At 37.4% G+C, this 23,526-nt stretch overlaps 1 protein-coding gene across 12 annotated transcripts in view; it reads left to right on the top strand.

Moving 5' to 3' along the window:
• Positions 1-1,253: 1,253 nt before the first annotated feature.
• Positions 1,254-23,526, top strand: part of ABCB29 (ABC2 homolog 12) — a 242,590-nt gene continuing 220,317 nt past the window's right edge. For 9 of the 12 annotated variants that reach the window (XR_016364404.1, XR_016364400.1, XR_016364402.1 and 6 more), the window contains exon 1: positions 1,255-2,347. Coding sequence is in view for 6 of the 12 variants with exons in the window: in XM_089828666.1 (XP_089684792.1) it covers positions 1,364-2,347 (984 nt within the window). In the remaining 6 variants the exon portion in view is untranslated. Of the gene's footprint in view, positions 2,348-23,526 lie in introns of all 12 variants that reach the window. The other 3 variants (XM_089828668.1, XM_089828670.1, XM_089828667.1) reach the window with 2 other exon arrangements.

The raw sequence follows: 23,526 nt of genomic DNA, 5'->3' as shown, positions 1-23,526 counted from the left end.
ATGGGAGTGGACATTATTAGTTCCTGCAGGATACTATTGCATTCATTAGATGTCATAGGATGCAATAGTAACTTTTAAATAGTCAATCAGAGTCAAGAATTTTTACAACATATGTCTACAAGCTATAGTTTTAAATTTTCCATCTATTTAAATGACTTAAACAAAATAATTTATCTCTTCTATGATTGGCTTAGAGCAATAATAGTAGGGAGTAAAATTAATTTTCTTCATAGAAAATTAGGATATTTTTGTACACTCTACTTTTAATACATTAATTATAGCTTATGTCATCTTTTCTAAAAATCTTTTTAAACCATATTTAATGCATTAATTATAGCTTATGTCATCCTTTATACAAATCTTTTTTTACCATAGAAAATCATTTTTAGAACTATTTTAAACATAAAGATTAAATAGTAATAAAATCAAAGAAATTACGATAAAAATTTAGCAATTTTTCATATTTGAAATTATATTTGTAAATTTTAAACAATATAAAGACCAACAATTCAAATATTTTGTTATGAATATTTTTCTCTCTTCTTCCATTATTTTCTTTTAACTTATTTATCTTTTATATTTCTTATATTATAAGATGAATTTGGTGCTAATATACCAGGACACCATCTTATCTGAAGCTAGATTTTCTATCTAATGCAAATAAGCTATTTTTACATTGTTCAAACCATAGCAAGTCACTCACATCAAGATTCAACATAGACCGTCTCATGTAATTATCAATGTTTGAATGGGAACATTGCTACTTCTATTTTGTTTAGACTAAAAATTCAAATGATAGGAACTATGACGCTTGCGTCACTTGTTTCGTAACATAAATTGAAATGCTTATACCGTCCAGAAATGAATGATAGATTTTTAATGAATAAAAGCATCCAAAATATTGTAATAATTAGAATAATAATTAACTGAAAAAGGGATAGATAGATAGATAAAATTTTAATGTCCACGAGGCAAAAAATAGCCTATGGGACAGCAAGACAACTCAAGCAGACTTAAGTAGCGCTGTTCGCCTCTTGTGTAGACTAATGATGAGCCCCCCCAATTGCTCAATGTACTCTTCGTTGAACAGCAAAAACTGTCACATATAGTATCCGCAAACTTATCCCTGCTATCCTTGTAAGCCTCACATTCTAGAATAAAGTGCTGTTCAGTTTCCACTTTCCCAGAATTACAAAATCTGCAAATTCTCTCTTCCCAAGCCTCCAACGTGCATATAATCTTCTCCAACGTGCTGCAGACAGCTCGAGTAAAGTACTTCCACCGTCCCACGATCTCTTGGGGTTTAAATCCCGCGGCCTTATCGTTTGCCGGATAATGCCACTGTAAACTCCATTTCATTGCAATGGCATACCTCAATTGCAGACAACCAGTGCACGCTCTTCCCTGCACAGCGCCGTATCAAATTACCAACAAAAGAATCATTACGCACATTTCCGCACAGCACCGCAACAAAAAATTCATTTCCTGTATGAGTCAGAATATCTCAAATTATCAAAATATAATTCTTATTGATCATCTAAAACCATTCAACTTGAAACAACGAGCGCACAGCCAGGGAAAACAATGGGAGTTCAATGCGAGAAATTTTACTACACACATTTCTGCAAGGCCTGGCATAATAACCAGCTGTAATAAGTATTTCTCAAATTATCAAAATATTGAAGTCTTGTTTCTAATCGGTTCTATTAACTGTTTATCTAGCAGCTTATACAAGGTGCAATTAGGGTTAAAACCCTGTAACACAAAGCCTGCTTCAATATTTGGTTGGAATAATTCAGATCGCCAAAGTTCCAACTGTCCGATTAGTAAGAAGCCAAAATTTCGTTCATCGGGTGTGCAGTTAGAGCCAGTTGCATCGGATCATCTTAAATCCTACATTGCAAAGTCTGCGGCAATTAGCATTCCATTTCCCTTTAGCCATACGTATAAATACATTAAACCCTTCGTTGAGAGACAGTGGAGGCTAATATCGAAAGCCTGGTTGTGCTCAGTTATTGCTGTGGGATGCTTATTTTACGTGATTCCACAATTTGGCAATCTTTCTACTCTTTTGGTGGCAGGGGACTTTTGTAATTTGAGGAAAAAGGCTGTAATTGCGACGTTTTTCCTTGTGCTGAGGTCGGTAGCTCACTATTTTCAGCAGGCTTTGTTATGGGAGGCGGCGTTGAATGTGTCATATGAGATAAGGGGCCATGTTTTTGAGAGGGTTTTGAACAGAGATATGAGTTATTTCGAAGGTGCAGGAGGTTCTTTGGCCGGAGATATAGCTTACAGAATTACTGCCGAGGCTGAGGATGCTGCAGAAACTGTGTATGCACTTCTCCATGTACGACTTTCTTAATTTTTTTAATGAAAATCTCAAATCAGCAGGTTATGAATATCATTAAAATTAGTGAATTGATGTTTGGTTTAAGTTTATAATAATCGAATCAAATAATTTCTTCCAAGATACAAACATCTGCCTGCAAACATCCCTATGGTTTTTATGAACTTAAACTAATTAGCATAAGGTCGGAATGAATCTGTAATTTCCCTTTGCAGGAGTTCTTCTGCTTAGATGCTGCAACTGAGGGATATCTCTTCTCGAAATTTACAGAGAATGTCAAACAATTCGCCTCAGGTTTCTTGACTGAATCTTTAGAATTAGATAAAAACGAGCCTATAATTTCTCCTTGTGGGCTGACCTTTGGTTCAGATGCCATCACTGAGTGGTATCTTTTCTATATAACTCACTGGAATCTTTTTCGTTGGGGCAGAACACACCCATTGAGATGGACGTGATATCATATTCAGGTTCAACTTTTGTGTGTCTTATGGATTTGATACTAGAATTCTGCTTTAGAAGTCCCATGCTTTTAGCACTCGAGTTCATCCTATCCAAAAATATACTTTTTTTTTGATAGACTAATATTTGTTTGTATTGATATTGATAAAGAGAGTACATTATGGCAATATGGCTGAGAGCCTTACAGTATAGAACTACCCTTACCCTGCCCTTACATATACCATTAAATAAAACAAAAACAGAGCATTAACACTTTGAAAGTACAAACCACCCACCCATACATTGACCCGACCTCTAAAACAAAAGGAACTGCCACCACCTCCATTATCAGCTACTTCTTGAACTAGTTTGCCGCTTCCTCACAAGTGAAAGTTGGGGTTGATCGATCATCCATCACCGAAAACCCCTTACTCATTTTGCAATGCTTTCCACTGTCGTTTCCCTCATCACGAAGCAGAGAGGCATCTACCCATATTCCCTTTGTTGTGAACGCGCCCTCATGCAGGTGGATTTCTTCGCAAGCTGATGGCGAAGTTGTTGTCCAGGGGCTATCATGCTCTTCCTTGGCATGGTCTTCATAAAGCCTCGCTTCTCCTCCTTCATCATCCAAATGTGCTCAGCCAGGTATTCCATGATCATTCTCCACCCTTGTTTTGCTTTGGGGATATGAACGCTTGGTGGATTTGAAGAAGGCCACACCACTAGTGGTTGAAGGCACTTTTTACCCAAAAACGTCCCATATACATGAGTTTCTCAAAAATGTTTTACATTTGGAGGTTTTAAGAATCACATTTTTTTGCATCCACGTGTAAAAATGCCCCATATATTTGGCATTGGAGTATCACATTTGCAAGCTTTGAAATAATCAAAGAGGTGTTTGGAAATTCGAATTTGGAGGAAAGTCATTCATTCCAACTTCTTTCTTTTCCACATTTGGCCCTTTTAGATCCAAGCATGTAGAAGTTTTCAAACCTTCACTATTTTGTTGCATATTATGGCTTATCATTGTACACTTGTTCAAAGACATGCCATGTATTATGCAATTTTTCTTTAAATAAGACGTCAACTTCAATTTTCGAAGGATTGGAATTTCCCCAAACTCCAATTTTGAAATTGCATATACAAGAGCAACTTGATATTTTGTCATGTTTGAGTAAAAAACTAAAGGTATGTTTTTGTTTGGTGCATAGTTTTGTTTGTATGTCTACTTGCTTGTTTTGGCTTCCTTTTTGGAAGAAAGTTGAAAAATCCTACCCAAGAATGCAAATGCAAATGCATATTGCATCCATTCACATTTCATCTTTTCATGCAAATGCATATTATATCCATTCACATTTCACCTTTTCATGCAAGTGCATATTACATCCTTTCACTATTCACCAACACAAGTCAATTCATGCTACATCCACTTTCCAATATATGCAATTGCATCCATACGCATTTACATGTAATTACATCCTCCGAACCTAATTATATGCTTACATCAAGCATTGATTACGTGTAAATCACTTTACATGTAATTACATCCTCCGAACCTAATTATATGCTTACATCAAGCATTGATTACGTGTAAATCACTTTACATGTAATTACATCTAGAGAACCCGATTTTGGTAAAGGTCACTCTTTAAATACCAAAGTCATCATTTGCACGCATCCATATGCATCCCAACTTGCATTCTTGGCCATACCCACAAAAGCCCATCTATGCTCAAGAGTGTGATTTTGGCCCTTTTCACCCAAATATATATGCTTTCCAACTCATTTGCAGCCATCATATGTATTCCATAAGTATCTAATCTATACTTCAAACACTCATCCCTCATGGATTCGTCATTGTGACTCAAAATCTCAAAGCTTTCATGGATTCAATCCCATCCAAACTTTCATGTTGCAGCAAGTCAATATATGCCAGAATTTCTATGAAGGCTGAAGACATCCAATAAAGAAGGCGTGCTTCGAACTAAAAGTGATAATTCATTTGATCTCCATTTTCTCAGTGGTTGTCTGAGAACCTGAGTTTCTGTGAGAATGCGCCAAGCACTATGCTTCAAAAAAAGGAAAAAGTTAAAGGCATTGGTGGAAAGTTGTTTCGATTTTACATCTGGACACCATTGAAAAGGTTTTCCAAGTGTCAGAGACTCCATAATGTGCCAATCTACAAAGGAGAATTTATGACAACTCGAATGAGAAAAAGCTTGATCACATAAAGTTTTCAAATGACAACTAAAAACACATAAAAAAGAATGTAGTGGTGCAGAATAAAGGAATCCCCGATCTCGCGATTATCACAAAGTATAAGGCTTTTGTTGATAGTCTACAGGATTGATTCATTCAGAATCAACATTTTCAACATTCTCTTCAAATGTCTTCTAGCTTCGTAGATGCATAAGATGGATTGCATGTAATCCAATCACATGTAACTCAAACGCATGTAATCTGATTACCTGTCCTTCAAACACTTAATCCAATAACTCTCCTTTCTTAATTAGACTGGGTCAAAGTGGTTGAGTTGCCCCTACTTTTTCCTCCTCTTTTTTGTTAATGTATAGATTAGTTGAAGATTTATTAATAACTCTTATGTTGATATTTATATTATTCTTATATGTTTAGGATATTTAAATATACTAATATATATATATATGTGTGTGTGTGTGTGTGTGTGTGTGTGTGTGCAGATATACTACATATATATCTGTGTGCAAATATACTGCAAAACATATATGAATAAATTAATGAAGTTATCGACTGCCTTATTAATCATATTGCTCCTGTCAATATTGAAAAGATTATCGATATTGAAAAGGTTGATATGTGGGTAGTTTGACTATTGAGTCACTCCCAATAGACGTGACCCAAGTATGAGTCACAGCTATCAGTCGTGACTCATAGTCAAACCTACCACATATTAATACATCTTCTTCGCTGATTATATTGCACAAAGAACACATAAGTTATTTAGTCTTCCAGCATATATATCAGCGAATATAACATAAATGTTTTCCTACTTTCCTTGATCATCATGCAGTCTTATATTCAACTCTTATCTTGGAGAACAGTTCAAAATAGTATTACACATATAGTCTGATACACTAACATGGTATTAAAGCAGGTTTAAAGAAGTGATCCAAAATCAGACTTTAGTCAAATATTAATTTAAAATGGTGAATGACATGAGGTTAGAAGACAGATTAGAAGGTGATTCAGATTTTGCAGGCAGGAAACTATGACTAAAAATCATAATGAAAGAACATGGCCTAAATAAGTTCATTGGAAATTTTGACCCACCACCCCAAAGAACATGGCCTAAATAAGTTAATTGGAAATTTTGACCGACCACCCCAAGGAAATGATGAACTGAAAAAATGGGAGAATACAACAATAAAGCCATGAAGCTTATTGTGGATGGTGTTGAAACCCATCTACTTCCTTTAATCTCAAAACTAGACACTGCACATGAGATGTACAATACTCTTGGAAATATGTTTGAGATAAATAATGCTGTTTAGATTATCACATTAAAGGACAAAATGCCAAATATTAAAATGAATAAGGGAAAGAAAATTTCCTCATACTTTATGAGAATAACTGAACTTTGAAATCAACTCTCTTCAATATGACACATCTGTGATGGAAAGAAGTTAACAATACTGGCTCTAAAAGACCTTCCATCATCATGAGGATACCTTTAGACAAAGGATATTCTTTTGATCTAAACCTCCTAAATTTGAAAGACTTAAAGCTGACTGTATACAAGAAGAGTGTATGCAAGTAGCCTGACGCCAAAATGTCTCCTCTTTAAAAGAAGATTTACAAGTTCTCTCTACTCAAGTAAATAAGAAGAAAAGAAAATTCAAAGGGAAGAGAAAGAAACCTAACTTCTCCAAAATGCAATGTTTTAGAGGTGATAAAATTGGACATCCGGCATCTAGATGTCCTGGTAGAATTAAGCAACAAGCTTCATTTGCAACCACTCAAAACTCAAATAGAAATTCTGAACGTAATGCTTTCTAGTTAGCTCTTTCCAGTGAAGCATCAACTAGATCAAGTACTTGGGTAATTGATAGCAGAGCCTCTCGACATATTAGAGGTTTTAAAGAACAGTTGGACTCTATCAAGGTAGACTATGTTGATGAAGTAACCATTGGAGATGATATAAGCTATCCTGAAATGGGAATAGGAACTTGTACTATTCATCTGAAATAAGGGAAAACAATTGAACTAACTAAGGTACTATATGTACTTGGTATAAAAAGAAACTTGCTTTCCATCTCTGCTCTTGAAGATTTATGATTTAGAGTTACATTTATGGAAGGGAAGGTCTTAGCTTGGCCTAAGAATTCTAACATAAAAAAATCATACAAGATTGGCTCCAGACATGGCTGTCTTTATCAAATTAACTCTCACACTCAATCAACTCTACTTCATGATTCTTTCAAAGAAAATGAAATCTAGCACAAGAGACTAGGTCATCTTCATTTTTGAGGATTACCTTCTCTAAGAAAAATGGTAATGGGTCTACCTAAACTTCATTTGTACCATGAACCTGTAAAGGTTGTGTTCTAGGGAAGAATATTAAAACTACATTTCAAAATAGTCAAAGCAAATCCAAAGAAGTTCTAGATAAGATAAGATAATAATATTAATGTCCACGAAAAACCAAAAACGGTTTATGGGACTGAGCATACAAACAAAAGAGTTAGCCAAAGCAGAAGCACCAAATGGTGACAGAGAAGAAACAAAAGCAAGAGACAAACAATTAAGAAGACAAGGTAAGGACTAAGGGTCCTTCCTTGCCACAAAGAAATCAGTAATAGAGAGGTACACTTGTGAACTATCCATAGCCTTAGAATGCTGTGAAGAACCGCTATAGGACTGTTGCTCCCTAGAGAGACTGGTACAATGTCTGATTGATCTAGAATGAAAAGTAGTGGAAGGCCTTTTCAAACCCTGTGGAGGAGACAAGGGAGAGAAAAATGCAGTAATGAGCTGATCTGAAGTACGCCCTTGAGAAATAAAAGACTGCAAGGTAATCTCTCGAAGATGGGTGACCTCTTGAAGAAAAAGTGCAAGACACTGCTGATCAATATAGTTGGAGAACATCGAAAGAGAAGAACAGTCTCTGAAAAGGCAATAAAATTTCCCTTTGATCTCATAGTAAAGAGGACAACGAAAAATGAAGTGGATCTCAGTCTCAACCTCTGCCAAAGTACATAATTGACATAACCTATCAGCCCGATCCATATGGTGGTCAGTCTGAACCCTGAGGCGATCAGAACCAACTCTAAATGAGCCTAGAGAAAACCGTAAGGCATGATTCCAGTGCCAATAGAGATAAGTAGGGCGAACAACAATACCATCCTGAATCTCAAGAAAATGCTCAGCATAGAAGGCCATCTTAGGTCGCAAACCCCTTGGGGGATTACTCCAGGTAGTGGTAATGTATTGTCTATAAATATCTTGTCGGACATGCTCATTCAACTCCTGACGTGAGGGGAGAAGATGAGTAGGAGCATCCAACGAAAACTGATAAGGAGGAAGACGATCAATGTCAATCCCGATCGAACCCAACAAAGAGGTGGCCTGAGCGTACCAGCATTGAGACCTAACAGAAGTGTCGGATCTCATAATCTCCATCGAAGAACAGTATCCCGGATGAGAGTATCTATGCCGATCAACACATGTCTCCATAAAACCACGAAGCCCATGAAGAAACCAAATCAAATAAAAAATGACGGCAAGCTTGAGAGGATGAGCACCAAACTCAGCCAAGACAATGCTGTGAGGGATGAGTCTAACATCTAATGATGCGTTGTAACAACGTTTGAACTTGCTCAATAGAACCCCAATCAGAAGTAATAAGAGAAGGCCCCCAAACAACCGAACCATAGAGAATTGTTGGACGAACCAAGGAGTCAAAAAGGGACAACTTGGATGAAATATCCTAAAAATGATGCTTGAAGCATTGTCTCTCCAACAAAGCCAGGGAACCCTTACCCTTATTGACTTTGGACTAAATAGCAGGTCTCAAACTAAAATGCGGTCCCAAGAACTTCACACTGAGATACATATAAGAGGGAGTAATCTCAACCTCCTGTGCCTAAAAGAAGAAATGAAGAGGTGAGGTCTTTAATCAGTTAAAGACCATAACCTGTGTCTTAGACAAATTGACCACAAGCTGTTGCTAAACACAAAAAGAAGCCAGATCATCAAGGAGTCTCTGTAAGTTGTTGGGAGAAGAAGCCAAGAGAACCACATCATCAGGAAAGAGGAGAATGGAGATCAAGAGCTGATACAAATAACACCCATCTCCCGGTTGGGAAGATTTCAGAAGAAAACCCTCCAACTCATCAATATACAAACCAAACAATGTAGGAGAAAGAGGACAACCCTGCTTCACCCCAATAGTGCTCTGAATTGGATCAGAAAAGCCCTCCGGAGTCCTGAGTCTATCGGTTACCCTCTCATAAAGCCTCATAATAGCAGTCTATAACATATTTGAGATCCCAATCTCATGAAGCCGTTGAAATAAAGCCAACCTAAGAACAGAATCAAAGGCCTTACGGAAGTTCACAAAACAACAATAGACCTTTTGAGAGTGGTGTCTAGCCTCCTCAAATTTACTCACTCAGATTTATGTGGTCCTATGTCATTTCCTTCACTAGGAGGTTTTCTATACTATATCATATTTGTGGATGATTTCTCTAGGAAGACTTGGATCTATTTTCATAAAATTAAACAGTCTGAAGAAATCCTGACAAAATTTTAAAGAGTTTAAAGCTCTTGTAGAAAATCTATCTGGAATGAAAATAAATGTTTTGAGAACTGACAATGGTAAAGAATACATTTTTGAGATCTTTATAAATTACTATAAAACTGTTGGGATGAAGAGGGAGTGTTCTGTTTCCTATTATCCTCAATAGAACGGAATAGCTGAGAGAAAGAATAGAACCATAGTTGAAGCTGCTAAAGAAATGCTTCATGATCAAAATCTTGAAACTTTTATTTGGGGAGAAGCCTCAAATACTGCTGTTTTCCTTCAAAACAAATGTCCATACTCTCATCTTGAATACAAGACCCTTGAAGAGGCATTTTCTGGGAACAAACCCGATCTTGAATATCTAATAATTTTTGGTTTCCCTGTCTATGTACACATTCCTAAGGAGAAGAGAACAAAACTAGCTCCCTCAGGAAAGAAAGGAATCTTTGTAAGATACAGTGAAACTTCAAAAGCTTATCATATCTATATCCCTGGACAAAGAAATACTGAACTAAGTTGAGATGTAATATTTGATGAAGATTCAGCTTTCAAAAGATCTAAGGATGAAACTGAATCAAATTCAAAAGAAACACTAGAAGAACAAAACCTTGATAATAAGAGGGAGTTTTTAATGGAGGAAGATAAATCCATTGAACCTATGGACATTTCTCACACTTCTGAGGAAAAGAAAAGACCTCTATGGGCCAGAAAACTAATTGAAGAGAACAATTCCATTCCCTCATATTTCATTAGAGAAAGAAAATGTTCTAACTTATACTCTAGTTACATTGCATTAATGAGTGAAATCTCCAAATCTGAACCATTTGGATGTAAAAGAAGCAACAAAACATCAAAATTGGAAAGATGCCATGATAGAAGAATATAATTCCATACTTAAAAATTATGTTTGGGATATTGTTCCTAGACGCAAAAATAAATCAGTTGTCTCCTCAAAATGGCTATTTAAAATTAAACATACTGCAAAAGGAAGTATCGACAAGTACAAAGCAAGGTTTGTAGCAAGAGGATTTTCTCAAAAGGAAGGAATAGACTATGAGGAAACTTTTGCTCCAGTAGCCAGATATACCTCCGTCAGAACTGTATTAGCCATTGCTGTATCCAAGGGATGGAAAATTTATCAAATGGATGTAAAGAGTGCATTTTTGAATTGTGTTATAGAAGAGGAAGTTTATCTTGAACAACTTGAAGGATTTGAAATACACAATAAACAATCTCATGTATGCAAATTAAAAAAAAGGCTTTTTATGGATTAAAACAGGCTCCCCTAGCTTGGTATGAACAGATAGATCATCATCTAACTAAACTTGATTTTTCTAAAAACATTGCAGATCTAAATTTATATTAAAAGGTACTACAGGGTGATATGTTGATTATGGTTTTATATGTTGATGATCTTTTAATTACAAGAGAAGATCATCTAATTGAAAAATGTAAAAAAGATCTTATATCTGAATTTGAAATGAAAGACTTAGGAATACTGCACTATTTCTTGGGACTAAAAGTATGGCAGCATTCAAATGGAATCTTCTTAAATCAAGGGAAGTATACTCTGGACCTACTCAAAAGATTTGGCATGTTGGACAACAAGGCAATGAAGAGTCCTGTAGAAACAAACCTCAAGAAACTAAAAGAAGAAACAAAAGATTTTGAAAATGTTGATCCTACTCTATATCGATAGGTAATTGGTTCTTTAATGTATTTGATAAACATAAGACTTGACATTTGTTATGCTGTAAATGTTCTCAGTCAGTTCATGTGTGAACCTAAACAAACTCATTTAGTAGCAGCAAAACACATTCTCAGGTATCTCAGTGGTACAATTGGATATGGTCTCAAATACACTAAAATTGAACTAAATCTAAGCAAATATACAGATTCTGATTGGGCAGGAAATTTAGAGAATTGTAAGAGCACTTCAAGATGTTGTTTTACCTTGGGTTTAGCAATGGTATCTTGGTTTAGTCAGAAGCAATCTGCAGTAGTACAGAGTTCTACAGAATCCGAGTACATAGTTGCATCTATGGGAGCAAGAGAAGCTGTATGGTTGAGAAAAATTCTATTTGGATTATTTGGAAAGCCACTTCCACCTACTACTATTTATTGTGATAACCAGAGCTGCATCAAGCTATCTCTTAATCTAGTGTTACATAACAGATCAAAACACATTGAGATACCATACCACTATGTTCGAGACATGGTTGAGAAGGATGTAATTAAGTTGAAATATATAAGTATAGAGGATCAAATTGCAGACACTCTTACCAAAACACTTGTTAAGAAAAAGATGGAGCATTTTTGTAAAGAACTTGGTATGATTGTAAAATTTGAGGAAATGTCCCAGGGAAATTGATTATTGTACATTATACATGTAAAATACGGTTTTTCCTAACCAAGTTTTAATCTAACTTCCTATTCCATTTCACAAGACTATGATTTCCATCAACGGTATAACTGAATACAAACACTTTTCAATATACAATACTTATTCTACCGAGATTACAAATGAGATATTAGCATTTAACTTTATAATCAGCTAAAAGTAAATATTAGATGTTCTTGAAATGAAATACCAAATTAAGATATTATTCAATGAAGTCAATTATCTACTTCTAATTATTCAACTGAAATTAAGTAACATATATTCTTGAAAGAAATATATAATTAAAGTAAAAACCAATTTGCAATGCTATTTGTAAATTAAAGAGCTTTCATCTTGAAATGAAATAACTAAACATTCAGAGGTTAAAGAACATACAGTATAATTTGTGAAACTTCTTTTACTTGTTGTCCAAGCCCTGGCATTGGTGAGAGAAGAAGCATTGACATAGGCTTAACCTCACAACCATGGACCATTACTTATCCCCACTTATTCTAATTTAATAGAACGACTCTCCCTACCCAGAGGTTAGGTTTGGGATGTTCATTAATCCAATCATTAGAGTATTCAGGTGGGTTGAAGTCCCAACAGTTATTCGACAAAATAATTGAAGCATCTGGACAATCAACAAGGATCACTTGTTCAACAAATTAGCCTAATTCCGCCCTGGCCAAGGATTTCAAAATGCGGGTCAACAAACCCGATCTTCACCACTCGGCTTGACAACATCCTTAATGAGTGGAACATGCATGAGCTAATGCATTATTTATCATGTTATTTATTCTGATGTCATTCTTGTTTTGCAGATTTCTCTACACCTCCTCACCATTTTCAGGCCATCAAGCCGGTAATTCCTTGGTGTTTTTAGAGTAAAATCACATTGATATTTTACACCTTCACCACATTCTGGCATTTTCGCCTGGTGAATTCCTTGGTGTTCTGGTTTCAATATCTTACTCCTAGTTGTTTATATTTTTATCAGGATGCAATTGATTCTATCTAGGATGATAACTTTCTTGCCATTGCCCTTAAATGAATAAGAGAAATTATGCACATTCGGATATAAATATAGATTAAAGAAAATGGCAGACTTATGTATAATTAGTGTAAAAAAAAGGCTATCGATTGGTTTTACAAGGAAGACGACAATCTTTACAAGGAATAAGACAGTCTTATCAAGGAATACGATAGTCTAGATGCATTAATCATTGTCATTTTGTCATAAGGAAAACAACAAACTCTGCAAAGGAAAACGACAGGTTTATGCATTAAGCAATGTCACAAGGAAAACCACAGACTGTATAGCAATGTCATATCATTGACGACTTAAGGAATAAACTCTATGATCAAACTTAACAGTAAAAAGAGTATGAAAAGGGTTCATGGGTTATAACAGGTGCCTTACGTGATTCTGCTCGGAAGTCTAATTAAGCGTTAGCGTTTGGAATGAATTCCGCCAACCAGCTCTGAGATCCGCAGTTTGGTAAAACTTAATCGATAAGCACAGTATGATATCGGTTGACTCTGCAAATTATAAGGACATCTAACAAAGGAGTTCGATTGCCAAAAGAAATGAATGCTGAAGGAGAAAGAATGGATGCCGATAGTCGATTAAGGGAAACCATAATATAGAATAAGCCAGACTCTACGGGTTCCTTCAATTACAAGATTATATTCGAAGGCCATTCAAATTGGCTTAAAATAAAAAGAAAGAAAGGAGGGAAAAGAAAGAAAGAAGATGAAAGGTTTTAAAAATTATAATTATTTTATTTTCCCATTTATGCTTATGTGTATGTAATGATAGGGTGGCATCATTGGATTATTATTATCAATTTAATGGTGTCATTTTATTATTATTTACATATGATCATATTTGAGAAAGTAAAATAATAATTAAGTAATAGTAATATTTGATAATTCTTTAAAGGTAAGAATTTATGTTTATTTTACATTACTTATTATAATGTTCCACTTATAGCTTATGCGGTTCCACCATAAAATATGTTGCCAAGTCCTAGTAACCTTGCCAAGATAGTTTTAGGTCAAACTTGTCCATTCTGATGATTGAACTATTCGATCATCCCCTTCCGATGACCCCGTTTCGCAATGCTTCCCCTCTCTCTTCAGTCGTCATACTGTAACCATTGAAAACAACATTCTCGCCAAAACATCAATTCAAGATTTATAAATTACTAATTTAAAATCATCAAGTGACCGTTAGGGATTTCATCAATGTCAGAATAACTAACTTTGCAAGCTCATCATATATGTACAACTACAATTAACTAACTCAATTTCACATGATCATGAATAGATTGATACAACGGCTATAATTAACTAACTCATTTTCATATGATAATTAAATCGATACAACGGCTATAATTAACTAACTCAATTTCACATGATCATGAAGGAATAAACAATGACTATAATTAACTAACTCATTTTCACATGTTATAACAACGGCTATAATTAACTAACTCAATTTCACACGATCATGAAGAAATAATTTGATTCAACGGTTATAATTAGTTAAAAATTTTAGGGCAAAATTTGGGATGTAACGATATATATTATAAATTTATAAAACCTGTGTTAATCATTAAGAAGCGACAACTTCAAAATGATTTCACTTCTATTAGGAGAAGTTGTTGTAAGGTGACATCCTTACAATAACTTGTAGCATGATTCATTTTGTGTAATTGTTTCATGTAAAAGCTTTATCTTATAAATCAACAACTAGGCGTTAGATATCATTAATTTGATTATTTACAAGTTTCTTGTATAGATGTATTTTCGGTACTTGGTGAATATCTTGCCCTGATATTTTGATAGGCCAATACCACATTGAGTACTTTGGTGAACATCATTCAGTTGATGTTCTGATAGGCCATTACTCCAAAGAGCTTGGTAAATATCATGTGATTGATATTTTGATAGGCCAACTCTCATGTTACATAATGTCAAATATAAGTTGATTAATATCCTATCATTGATGAATCAACACTTATCTGACATTGTACAAAGAAGTCTTCTGACCAAAGACTTCTTCTGTGTGTTTATCCTACTAATCTAAGAGGGAGTGTTAATGTATAGATTAGTTGAAGATTTTTTAATAACTCTTATGTTGATATTTATGTTATTCTTATATGTTTTGGATATTTAAATATATATATGTGCAGATATACTACAAAACATATATGAATAAATTAATGAAGTTATCAACTGTCTTATTAATCATATTGCTCCCGTCAATATTGAAAAGATTATTGATATTGAAAAGGTTGATATGTGGGAAGTTTGACTATTGAGTCATGTCCGATAGATGTGACCCAAGTATGAGTCATGACTATCGGTCGTGACTCATAGTCAAACCTCCCACATATTAATACATCAGCTTCGCTGATTATATTGCACAAAGAACTCATAAGTTATTCAATCTTCTAGCATATATATCAGTGAATATAACATAAACATTTTCCTGCTTTCCCTGATCATCATACAGTCTTATATTCAATTATTTTCTTGGAGAACAATTTAGAATAGTATTACACATACAGTCTGATACACTAACATTCTTCCTATATAAGGATTGTCCCCCTCATTGTAAAAATCATCTTTTGTTGCATGCAAGAAAGTTTTGCCACACTTGTGCAAGCATAACTTTGATTGTGTGGTACCAATTTGGGAGAAAAGTGAATAAAAGAAGCAACTGGAATTGAAGCTTTGATCGGAAGCTATAGTGATAGACCAAATTAGAAGCTTTGACTGTAGTTTGTGCCTATTGTCTTTGAGTCATGTTATTATTTTGTGTTCAATAATAGAGCATAGTGAGTTAAGAAGCAATCAAAGCCTAAGCTTCAACTAGGAGCGATTGTGGTCATACATAGACTAGAAGCTTTGACTGTAGCTTGTATTACCATCTCAAATTCACGAGAAATTTTGGAAGTCTTTGTGCCCCAATGGCAGAGGTTATTTTTATAGAATAGATTAAAACAAGACCTAGAGCCAAACCGGTATGCTTTTAATCAGCATTTGAGTTGACGTTGGTTTATTGGTATCACCGTTTCTAGCTATTAGATAGAAGTGTAGTTAGATATTTCATCTTGCCCATTACTCGCTTCACGGGTAAGTGGACTCTTTCTTGGAAGCTAAGAGGAAAGAATATTGGTAGCATCTTTTACAAATCTTTCAACTTCTTGCTTATCTTGAGTTGATCCAAGGAACAGTGAGAAGGGGGAGCCTTTTCTTAAAGGTAGGAGAGATTTTGTCTCATAGGTTGTGGCTTGTCTACCTATTTTGTGACTGGATTTTAACACAACTATCAGTTGCAAAATATCCACCCAACACAATGGAGCAACTATGGATGTAAAATCATAGAGCATAGGATGACACAATAGTTTGAAGGTAGTTTGTAACAATGTTGATCCTAAAGAGAACATGAACTTTCCAGGAACCAAAAAGTACATCAGAAACATAATGTAGCTTTAATGGATGCAATAGTAATGAAGAAAACAAAAGGGTTTGGATTCGACAAATTTTTTATTTATCACACTCCTATGCAAATGAAGAAAAGCCACAGTATGATCCTAGTAATGCATGATAATCAGCTACAGGAATAAAATTCAGCAATGAATTGCAAGCAAGCATCATAAATTAAAGCATAAATGTGTGTGATCAAAGTGCATTGAAACATATAAATAATGCTGGAAATAAGCAAGACAACAACAGTAAAAGTATGTGCCTTGTGATCAAGTCCAACAATATGCCAATTGAAATGAGATAACTCAAATGTGAAAATTAACACAATCATGCCTACAAGTGCCAAAAAGGTTGCTGCAGTCGTCATAAAAAACTGCTAGCACATGATCATAAAGTAAAACAAGCAATGAAAGAATTAACTGGCACAAGCTATAGCATGAACAAGAATCACAAAAAAGAAGATAGACAGTAGTATATGTTCTCAGCAATAGAATGGTTCTCCTCATGATTTCAAGAAAGTTGAAGCAGTAATAAAATCATTTCAAGATTCATAAAATGAATTTCTATGCATTTGACATATTCAAAGTAGCTGATTCTAAGTGTTATATCCTAACAAAAGACAAAATGAATGCAAAGAGCCCATGGATTCTGTATCAAAATATCAGTAATAAATGCTATGGAAAATATCAAGGAGTTTACCTCTTATTTCTTTCTAAGCAAGGATTTTTAAAGGAAGCTTAGCCAAGTTGATGCATAAAAAAGAACCACAAAATGCCATCAAATAGAATGATACTTTTGAGAAGAAAACAGAGACCCACATATGGATGGTTTGAAATACTGACGAAGATGCAAAACCTCAACAATAAAAGACATCTACAACAAATAATTTAGCTAATACTCAAAACCCATACAAAAGAAACTGCAAGAAGGAGAATCAACAGGAAAGAAATCTCTTGTAAATGCTATCTTCTTTCAAGTAATACAGAAATTTCAGTCAAGCAAGAAGCAGAAGAGCAGTAAGTATGTGATAATGTGACCCAGGTTATTATGGGTAGTATAATTTCAAGGAGAGGATAACGTGTCACAGGTAAGGTCAAAGACAGGTAGGGAAGATGTTCATCTTGAGATTTGTGATCTATCGTCATTGAAGGATGTCAAGGTTTTGCATCTAGTTTTATATCAAAGAGCCAACCACTTCATGTCTTGGTGAACAATGCTGGGTCGATGGAGCATACACATGTAATCACTATTTCGTCTCATGGAATGTTCAGTGTTCCTTTGACTAGTGACTTGCAGCTCAATGAAGGTATTTTTGGGACAATATAGTATGCTTGCAACAAGAGATTGCAGGTGGCATTGACAGGAAAATGGGCTGAGCCTTATGGGAATAGAGGCATTGGGTTTTACTCAATGCATCCAAGATGGGTATCCACATCTGATGTTAACAAGAGTTTACTCATTTTATCCAAAGGGATTCAGAAAAACCCAGAACTGAAACAACCTCTAGTGTTAAAGAAAAAGATATAGAAGGGTTTCTCATGACAGAGGAAGGGTTTGGGTTAAGTAACAATGGATAAGAAAAACCCTCAACCGTAGATCTGGGCATATCCTATAAGCACCACAAAAAGAGATAACAAAATCACAACCAGAATTTGTAGGGAGCAAACAATTTACAAAATGAATGTTGTCGGTAGAAACTGTGTAGCCGATGGGTTCATGTTGTCGGTAAAGATTTTGTAGCCGACGGGTAGATTAAGATTATTATGTAGGCGACGGATCCCTTCGGGAAGGTTCGGCGGGAAGTATTTATACCCCGTCTAGGATCATTGTAAAGCATCTTATGCTCTGTATGTAATCTCTTGGCATATGCGAATAATAAAAGTACTGTTGTTGCTGTTCTTCTTCTGTCTCTGTGTGCATTAATCATTTCATCTATGCGGTAAACATTTAGTGCCATTGACGAGGAGACCTAGAACAAAGGCTGGAATAAAGACTTATGCCAAATCAGTTAAACAAAAATAAGAATAAGCTGAAGGACAAAGACGAAATCCGCACAGCTCAAGGAAATTTAATTTTGGTGCAGCAGGCCGAACGCAGACGGAGGTTTCAGAAGATTGACGGACACCGAAGTGCTGAGGAATTGTTGGATGAGACTCGACAGCGGATCATTCTGCACATCTTTGACAAAATGTTCGCTGGAAACTTCAAGGCATTCCTAGACGATTGGTTGGTATTTAGTGTCGAAGACAAACAACTAGCAGCATTGGGCGAATGTATGGAGAGATGCCGACGGGTGTGCCTAGCTCTGAATCCAAAGAAGTGCAGGTTCATGGTTCCGCAGGGAAGGTTGCTTAGACACATATTCTGTAAGGAAGGATTGAAGATAGATTCAGACAAGGTCGGAGTCATATTGGAAATGTAACCATCCACCAGTGTAACAGAGGTAAAGTCTTTCCTAGGACATATAGGCTATTACAGAAGGTTTATTAATTTTTTTGCCAAAGTATCATACCTGCTGGACAGGTTAACATGCAGAGGAGAATTGTTCAGATGGGAGAAGGAACATGATGAGGCATTTGAAGCGCTGAAGGTACGATTGGCTACGACACCCATCTTGGCATATCCGGATTGGGATAAGGAGTTCCATGTTCATGTTAACGCATCCAACTATGCGATCGAAGCAACCTTGGTGCAGACAGGTAGCCACGGGTTGGATCACCTGATATACTTTGCCAGCCGACTATTATCAAAAGCAGAACAGAACTACAACACAACGGAACGGGAAGCATTGGGCATGGTTTACGCAGTATAGAAGTTCCGTCACTACTTTTGGCAACATTGTTTGTATTCTATGTGGACCATCAAGCTTTGTTGCACCTTGTAAATAAACTAGTCATTTAAGGACGAATCAGCAGGTGGTTGCTTCCGTTGCAAGAGTTCGCCTTCAAAATCATTGTATGGGCCAGAAAGAAGCATGTTAGCGCAGACCATCTATCGCGGAGTAAAACAGGTGAACCAACAGATGGAGGTGTGAATGATGATTTCCCTGATGCATAGCTATTCCAAATTGCAGTACTATCAAAATGGTATACCAGTATTGGGGAGTACTTATCCATGGGACAACCACCGAGGGAGATGCGAGAAAGTGAAAGACAGAAATTGGTATTAAGGAGCTGTAAATTTTAGTTGATTAATGGACTGCTGTACAAAATGGGGCCGGATCACATTCTCAGACGGTGTGTGTTGGAGGAGGAAATACCAAAAGTATTGAAGGAAGCACATGAGGGATCAGCAGGTGGACATATGGGACCCAACACCATGGCGAGGAAGATACTACTGGTAGGACTGTGGTGGCCAATGGTGTACAACGACGTGCGGGAATGGGTCGTCAGTTGTGACACTTGCCAATGGATTGAGAAGCCGTTGAAGAGAGACTTTATGCCGCTTAACCCCTCACACGTGCAGGAACTCTTCGAACGATGGGGATTGGATTTCATTGGACCTTTGAGGGTGAGCAAGACTAGAAGGTTTCGATACATTGTTGTTGCAACGGAGTACCTGACCAAGTGGGTGGAGGCACGCGCACTACCGGATAACTCAACCGTTAGCACAACAAGATTTATTTATGAGCAGATCATTACCAGGTATCGGATTCCATTACAGTTAACAAGTGATAGGGGTGGACGCTTCGTTAACCATGTTATTAGACTGCTCACTACTGAATTCAAGATTTGTTATTCATTATCGAGCCCATACTATCCGAGAGCAAACAGACAGGCCAAAGCTACAAACAAGATCCTGGTATCAATCATCTACAAGTCATGTGCGGTCGAAGGTGAAGATTGGGAGGAAATACTACCCTCTGCTCTGTGGGCATATCGCATTGCGCACAAGGTGACAACGGGGCACACATCGTTCCAATTAATGTTCGGGCAAGAAGCAGTGGTACCAGCAGAATTCATGATACCAAGCCTAAGGATTGCACTAGAAAATAAGTTGGGCGACATGGAAAGCCTGAGGGAACGGTTGCATAATTTGAACAAACTCGAGGAGAAATGACTATTGGCACAATGGGCCATGGAGGTAACACAGAACAGGTGCAAAGTGTGGCATGATAAACATCTAAAGCTGAACAAGTTTCAACCGGCCAATTGGTGTTAAAGTATGACAGACGAAATGAGATCAAACTAGGAAAGTTTAAGGTCAGATGGGTCAGGCCATACCGGATACGGGAGGTAGGTGACAATGGAGCAATAAAACTGTGGACCTTGGACGGAAAAGAAGTGCCTCAGGCAGTCAACGGGTTGAAGCTGAAGATATACCATGCTAGGAAGACTTCGTCATCGCAAAATGGCAAAGTTCGAACTCCCTAACTGTCGTGGTTCGTGAAGTTTGGAGAGATAACTAGGTATGTGTAAAAAAAAAAAAAGAAGAAAAAAAAAAGGAAAAGAGAAAGAAAAAAGAAAAAAAAAGAAAAACATCTCTTTCATGTTCTGCGAAATTGTTTTCTATGACCGCGCCCTTTCTTGCCACGTCTTACCTCTTCCTTTATGCGACTATCTCTTTCCATGGGTTGTCTTCTCAACTGCAGCTCATTAGGACAATTTTAATACTTTCCCCCCGCCTCTTGACTTCTTCATTTTCCGCAGACGGGTGGCGAGCTCTACTTTTCCCGTGAACGCTTTTCTATCTCCCTGCGGATGTTGTTGCTGTGAATGTCTTTGTCTTGTGGAGGTTCTTGTTACCCACGGATGCCTTGAACCCCCCGCGGCCCTTATTCTTCTTTTTGTGGATAGCCTGCTTTCCCGCTGACATCACCTACGGATATCTCCCTCTTCCGCAGACATTCCTCAACCGTGGACATTCCTCATGGGTGCTTGTTCCCCGCTACTTAGACCTCTTCTTTCTTCGTGTACCTTTCTTATTTCTCCCGCGGTGGCATCCTTTTCTCCCTCGGTGGTGTTCTTTCCTTCTGTGGACATTACATCTTCAGCGTCTGGTCTTGGTCATTAGCGTGTTTGCCTTTTGTTACCCGCGATGTCTACAAGGTTGTTGTTAGAGCAGAGTATGCGTGAATGTTCTCTTGGAACTGAGGGTAAAGAATGATTTTGGCGTGCTGTGAATATAGAACTCGTGGCTAATGGTCTTTGTATTGAAGTCTTGAGATATTCGAATCCTGTATAATGGTATTAGAAGCTGAACCACTACAGATTGGAAGCTTAGATCAACACCTCAATGGAAAAGGAAACATGTGATGGCTGGATAGAACATACCAAGCATTTGGCAAACATCTTTATGGAGTCTTCTGGAGAAATATGCTAGTGACTGGGCGTGTTGGGTGATTCCGGAGAAGGTATCTATCTTGGCAGACGTTGTCTTCCGTGGAACGAGTTTTGGTGAGGCTTAAACTTCCACGAGCACATCTTAAACTTCCGCAGTCAACAGTGAAAAGGGAATTGCAGGGGAAGGAAACCAACAGTAGGAGGAAACATATATTAAAGCATATTCTTCGAGGGAAGGCAAAATCGGCAGGAACCCTATATTATAAAGGCAAGAAAGAAGCCGTTATTATGGAATTAGTGGGGAAACGGAAGTAGTGGAAGAACCAACTGAAGGCAAGTATGGAGAAGAATGCCAAGGTTTTAGCTTCTGGAATCCGAGTTGCAGGGCCATCCGCTTCCAGCAGTAAGAAACAGAAAGGGCAGAACTCACACATCTTACTATTTAGTTTGAGGGACTCAATGGTAGTGAGTGCCGAAAATGGTGGCAGGAAACTCCGGACGCAGACCTAATTAAGCTGATTTTGATACGAGCATAGGTGCGTTGGGCCATCCAGCTTCTAGTTTTTTCCATCTGATTATTTGAATCGGTTTTGCGAACCATGATAGAAGCATATAGTCGGCACAACAGAACTAGTACATTTATGTACAAAAAGCATTGGATGACGGTTTCTTTTAAACCTAAGGATTTCACTAGGGTTTTCGACATTCTTGGGCCTAGAGGTAAGAAGGTGGAAATCAAGAACCACAAGCTCTCTCAAGAACGGGAAGAACATTGGATACGATTAGTGGGCCACGATCTTACACCCGAGGAGATGGAGTCAGTAATAAAGGGGTCTAAATGTAGAGGGCTTCAGCGAGATCTTATTCGAGAAGGCCACTAGAGTTGCTTCATGGATGTCATCAAAAGCGAGTTGATAGGGGCAACTCGGGCTTCAGATATAACATTGCCATAGATTGTATTCATGAATGGCATCATGAACGGTACGGTGTATGATTGGGCTACAGTTCTTGCTGACAGGATGGAGGAGTTCATGACACTCCAACACCGCACATTCTTTATGCCGCACCATGCAATTGATTTGTTTATGGAGGCAACAGTTAATCAGATACCAATGGATGATTTTGAGGCTCCTCCGTAGGGAAAGTTGGCACAAGAAGAGCCTCCAATATTCTATTGGCGACATTTGGACACAGGTGGAACAATAGCGGGGCAAAAGAAGGTAATTTGAGGATTGGAGGCTCACGGGGACATCGATAGCGGACGGGAGGAGACTTCAGAGAGCAGTGGGGCTGAGTACGAGGAAGAGAGTACTTCTGTGGAAGTTGGCAGCGAACCAACAGTTAGCGCCACATTTTTCAGCCAGCCGCAGTTGTCAACTTCGGTGCACTTGTCCGCTACCACTTAACACATTCCCCCGTTTGGTCAGCGTCATGCACCCGTCGTTATGACCCCACTGACGGTGGTAGATGTTGTCCCACGGGCAGTGGCTAAGGGTGTCCCATCGACGACAGATGTTGAACCGACGGCCACTCCAGAGGTTGCTTTCCCCACGGCCCCAGCGGATGTTGTGTCTCCTATAGCCTTGACCGAGGGCTTGCCTTCCGAGGATTGTACGCCCGACCCAGTTGCACCAGCAGAGCCAGAGTTGATAGAGTTGCTAGCGCCAGAGTCCGAACTCCAGGTTTGTTTGGATGTGATTGATTCAGATGTTGTGGTCACTATTTCATTTTCCTTGTTGACGGAGGCATAGTCAGAGCAGCCCGAGAGAATGGAGGTGATAGATAGAGTGAGCAAATT

Source organism: Cupressus sempervirens, chromosome 5 (assembly GCF_028749045.1).
Source record: "Cupressus sempervirens isolate cs-2001-9-10 chromosome 5, ASM2874904v1, whole genome shotgun sequence".
Classification (NCBI taxonomy): Eukaryota; Viridiplantae; Streptophyta; class Pinopsida; order Cupressales; family Cupressaceae; genus Cupressus; species Cupressus sempervirens.
The sequence above is the reverse complement of the archived record's forward strand: the minus strand, read 5'-3'. Positions and strand labels throughout refer to the sequence as shown.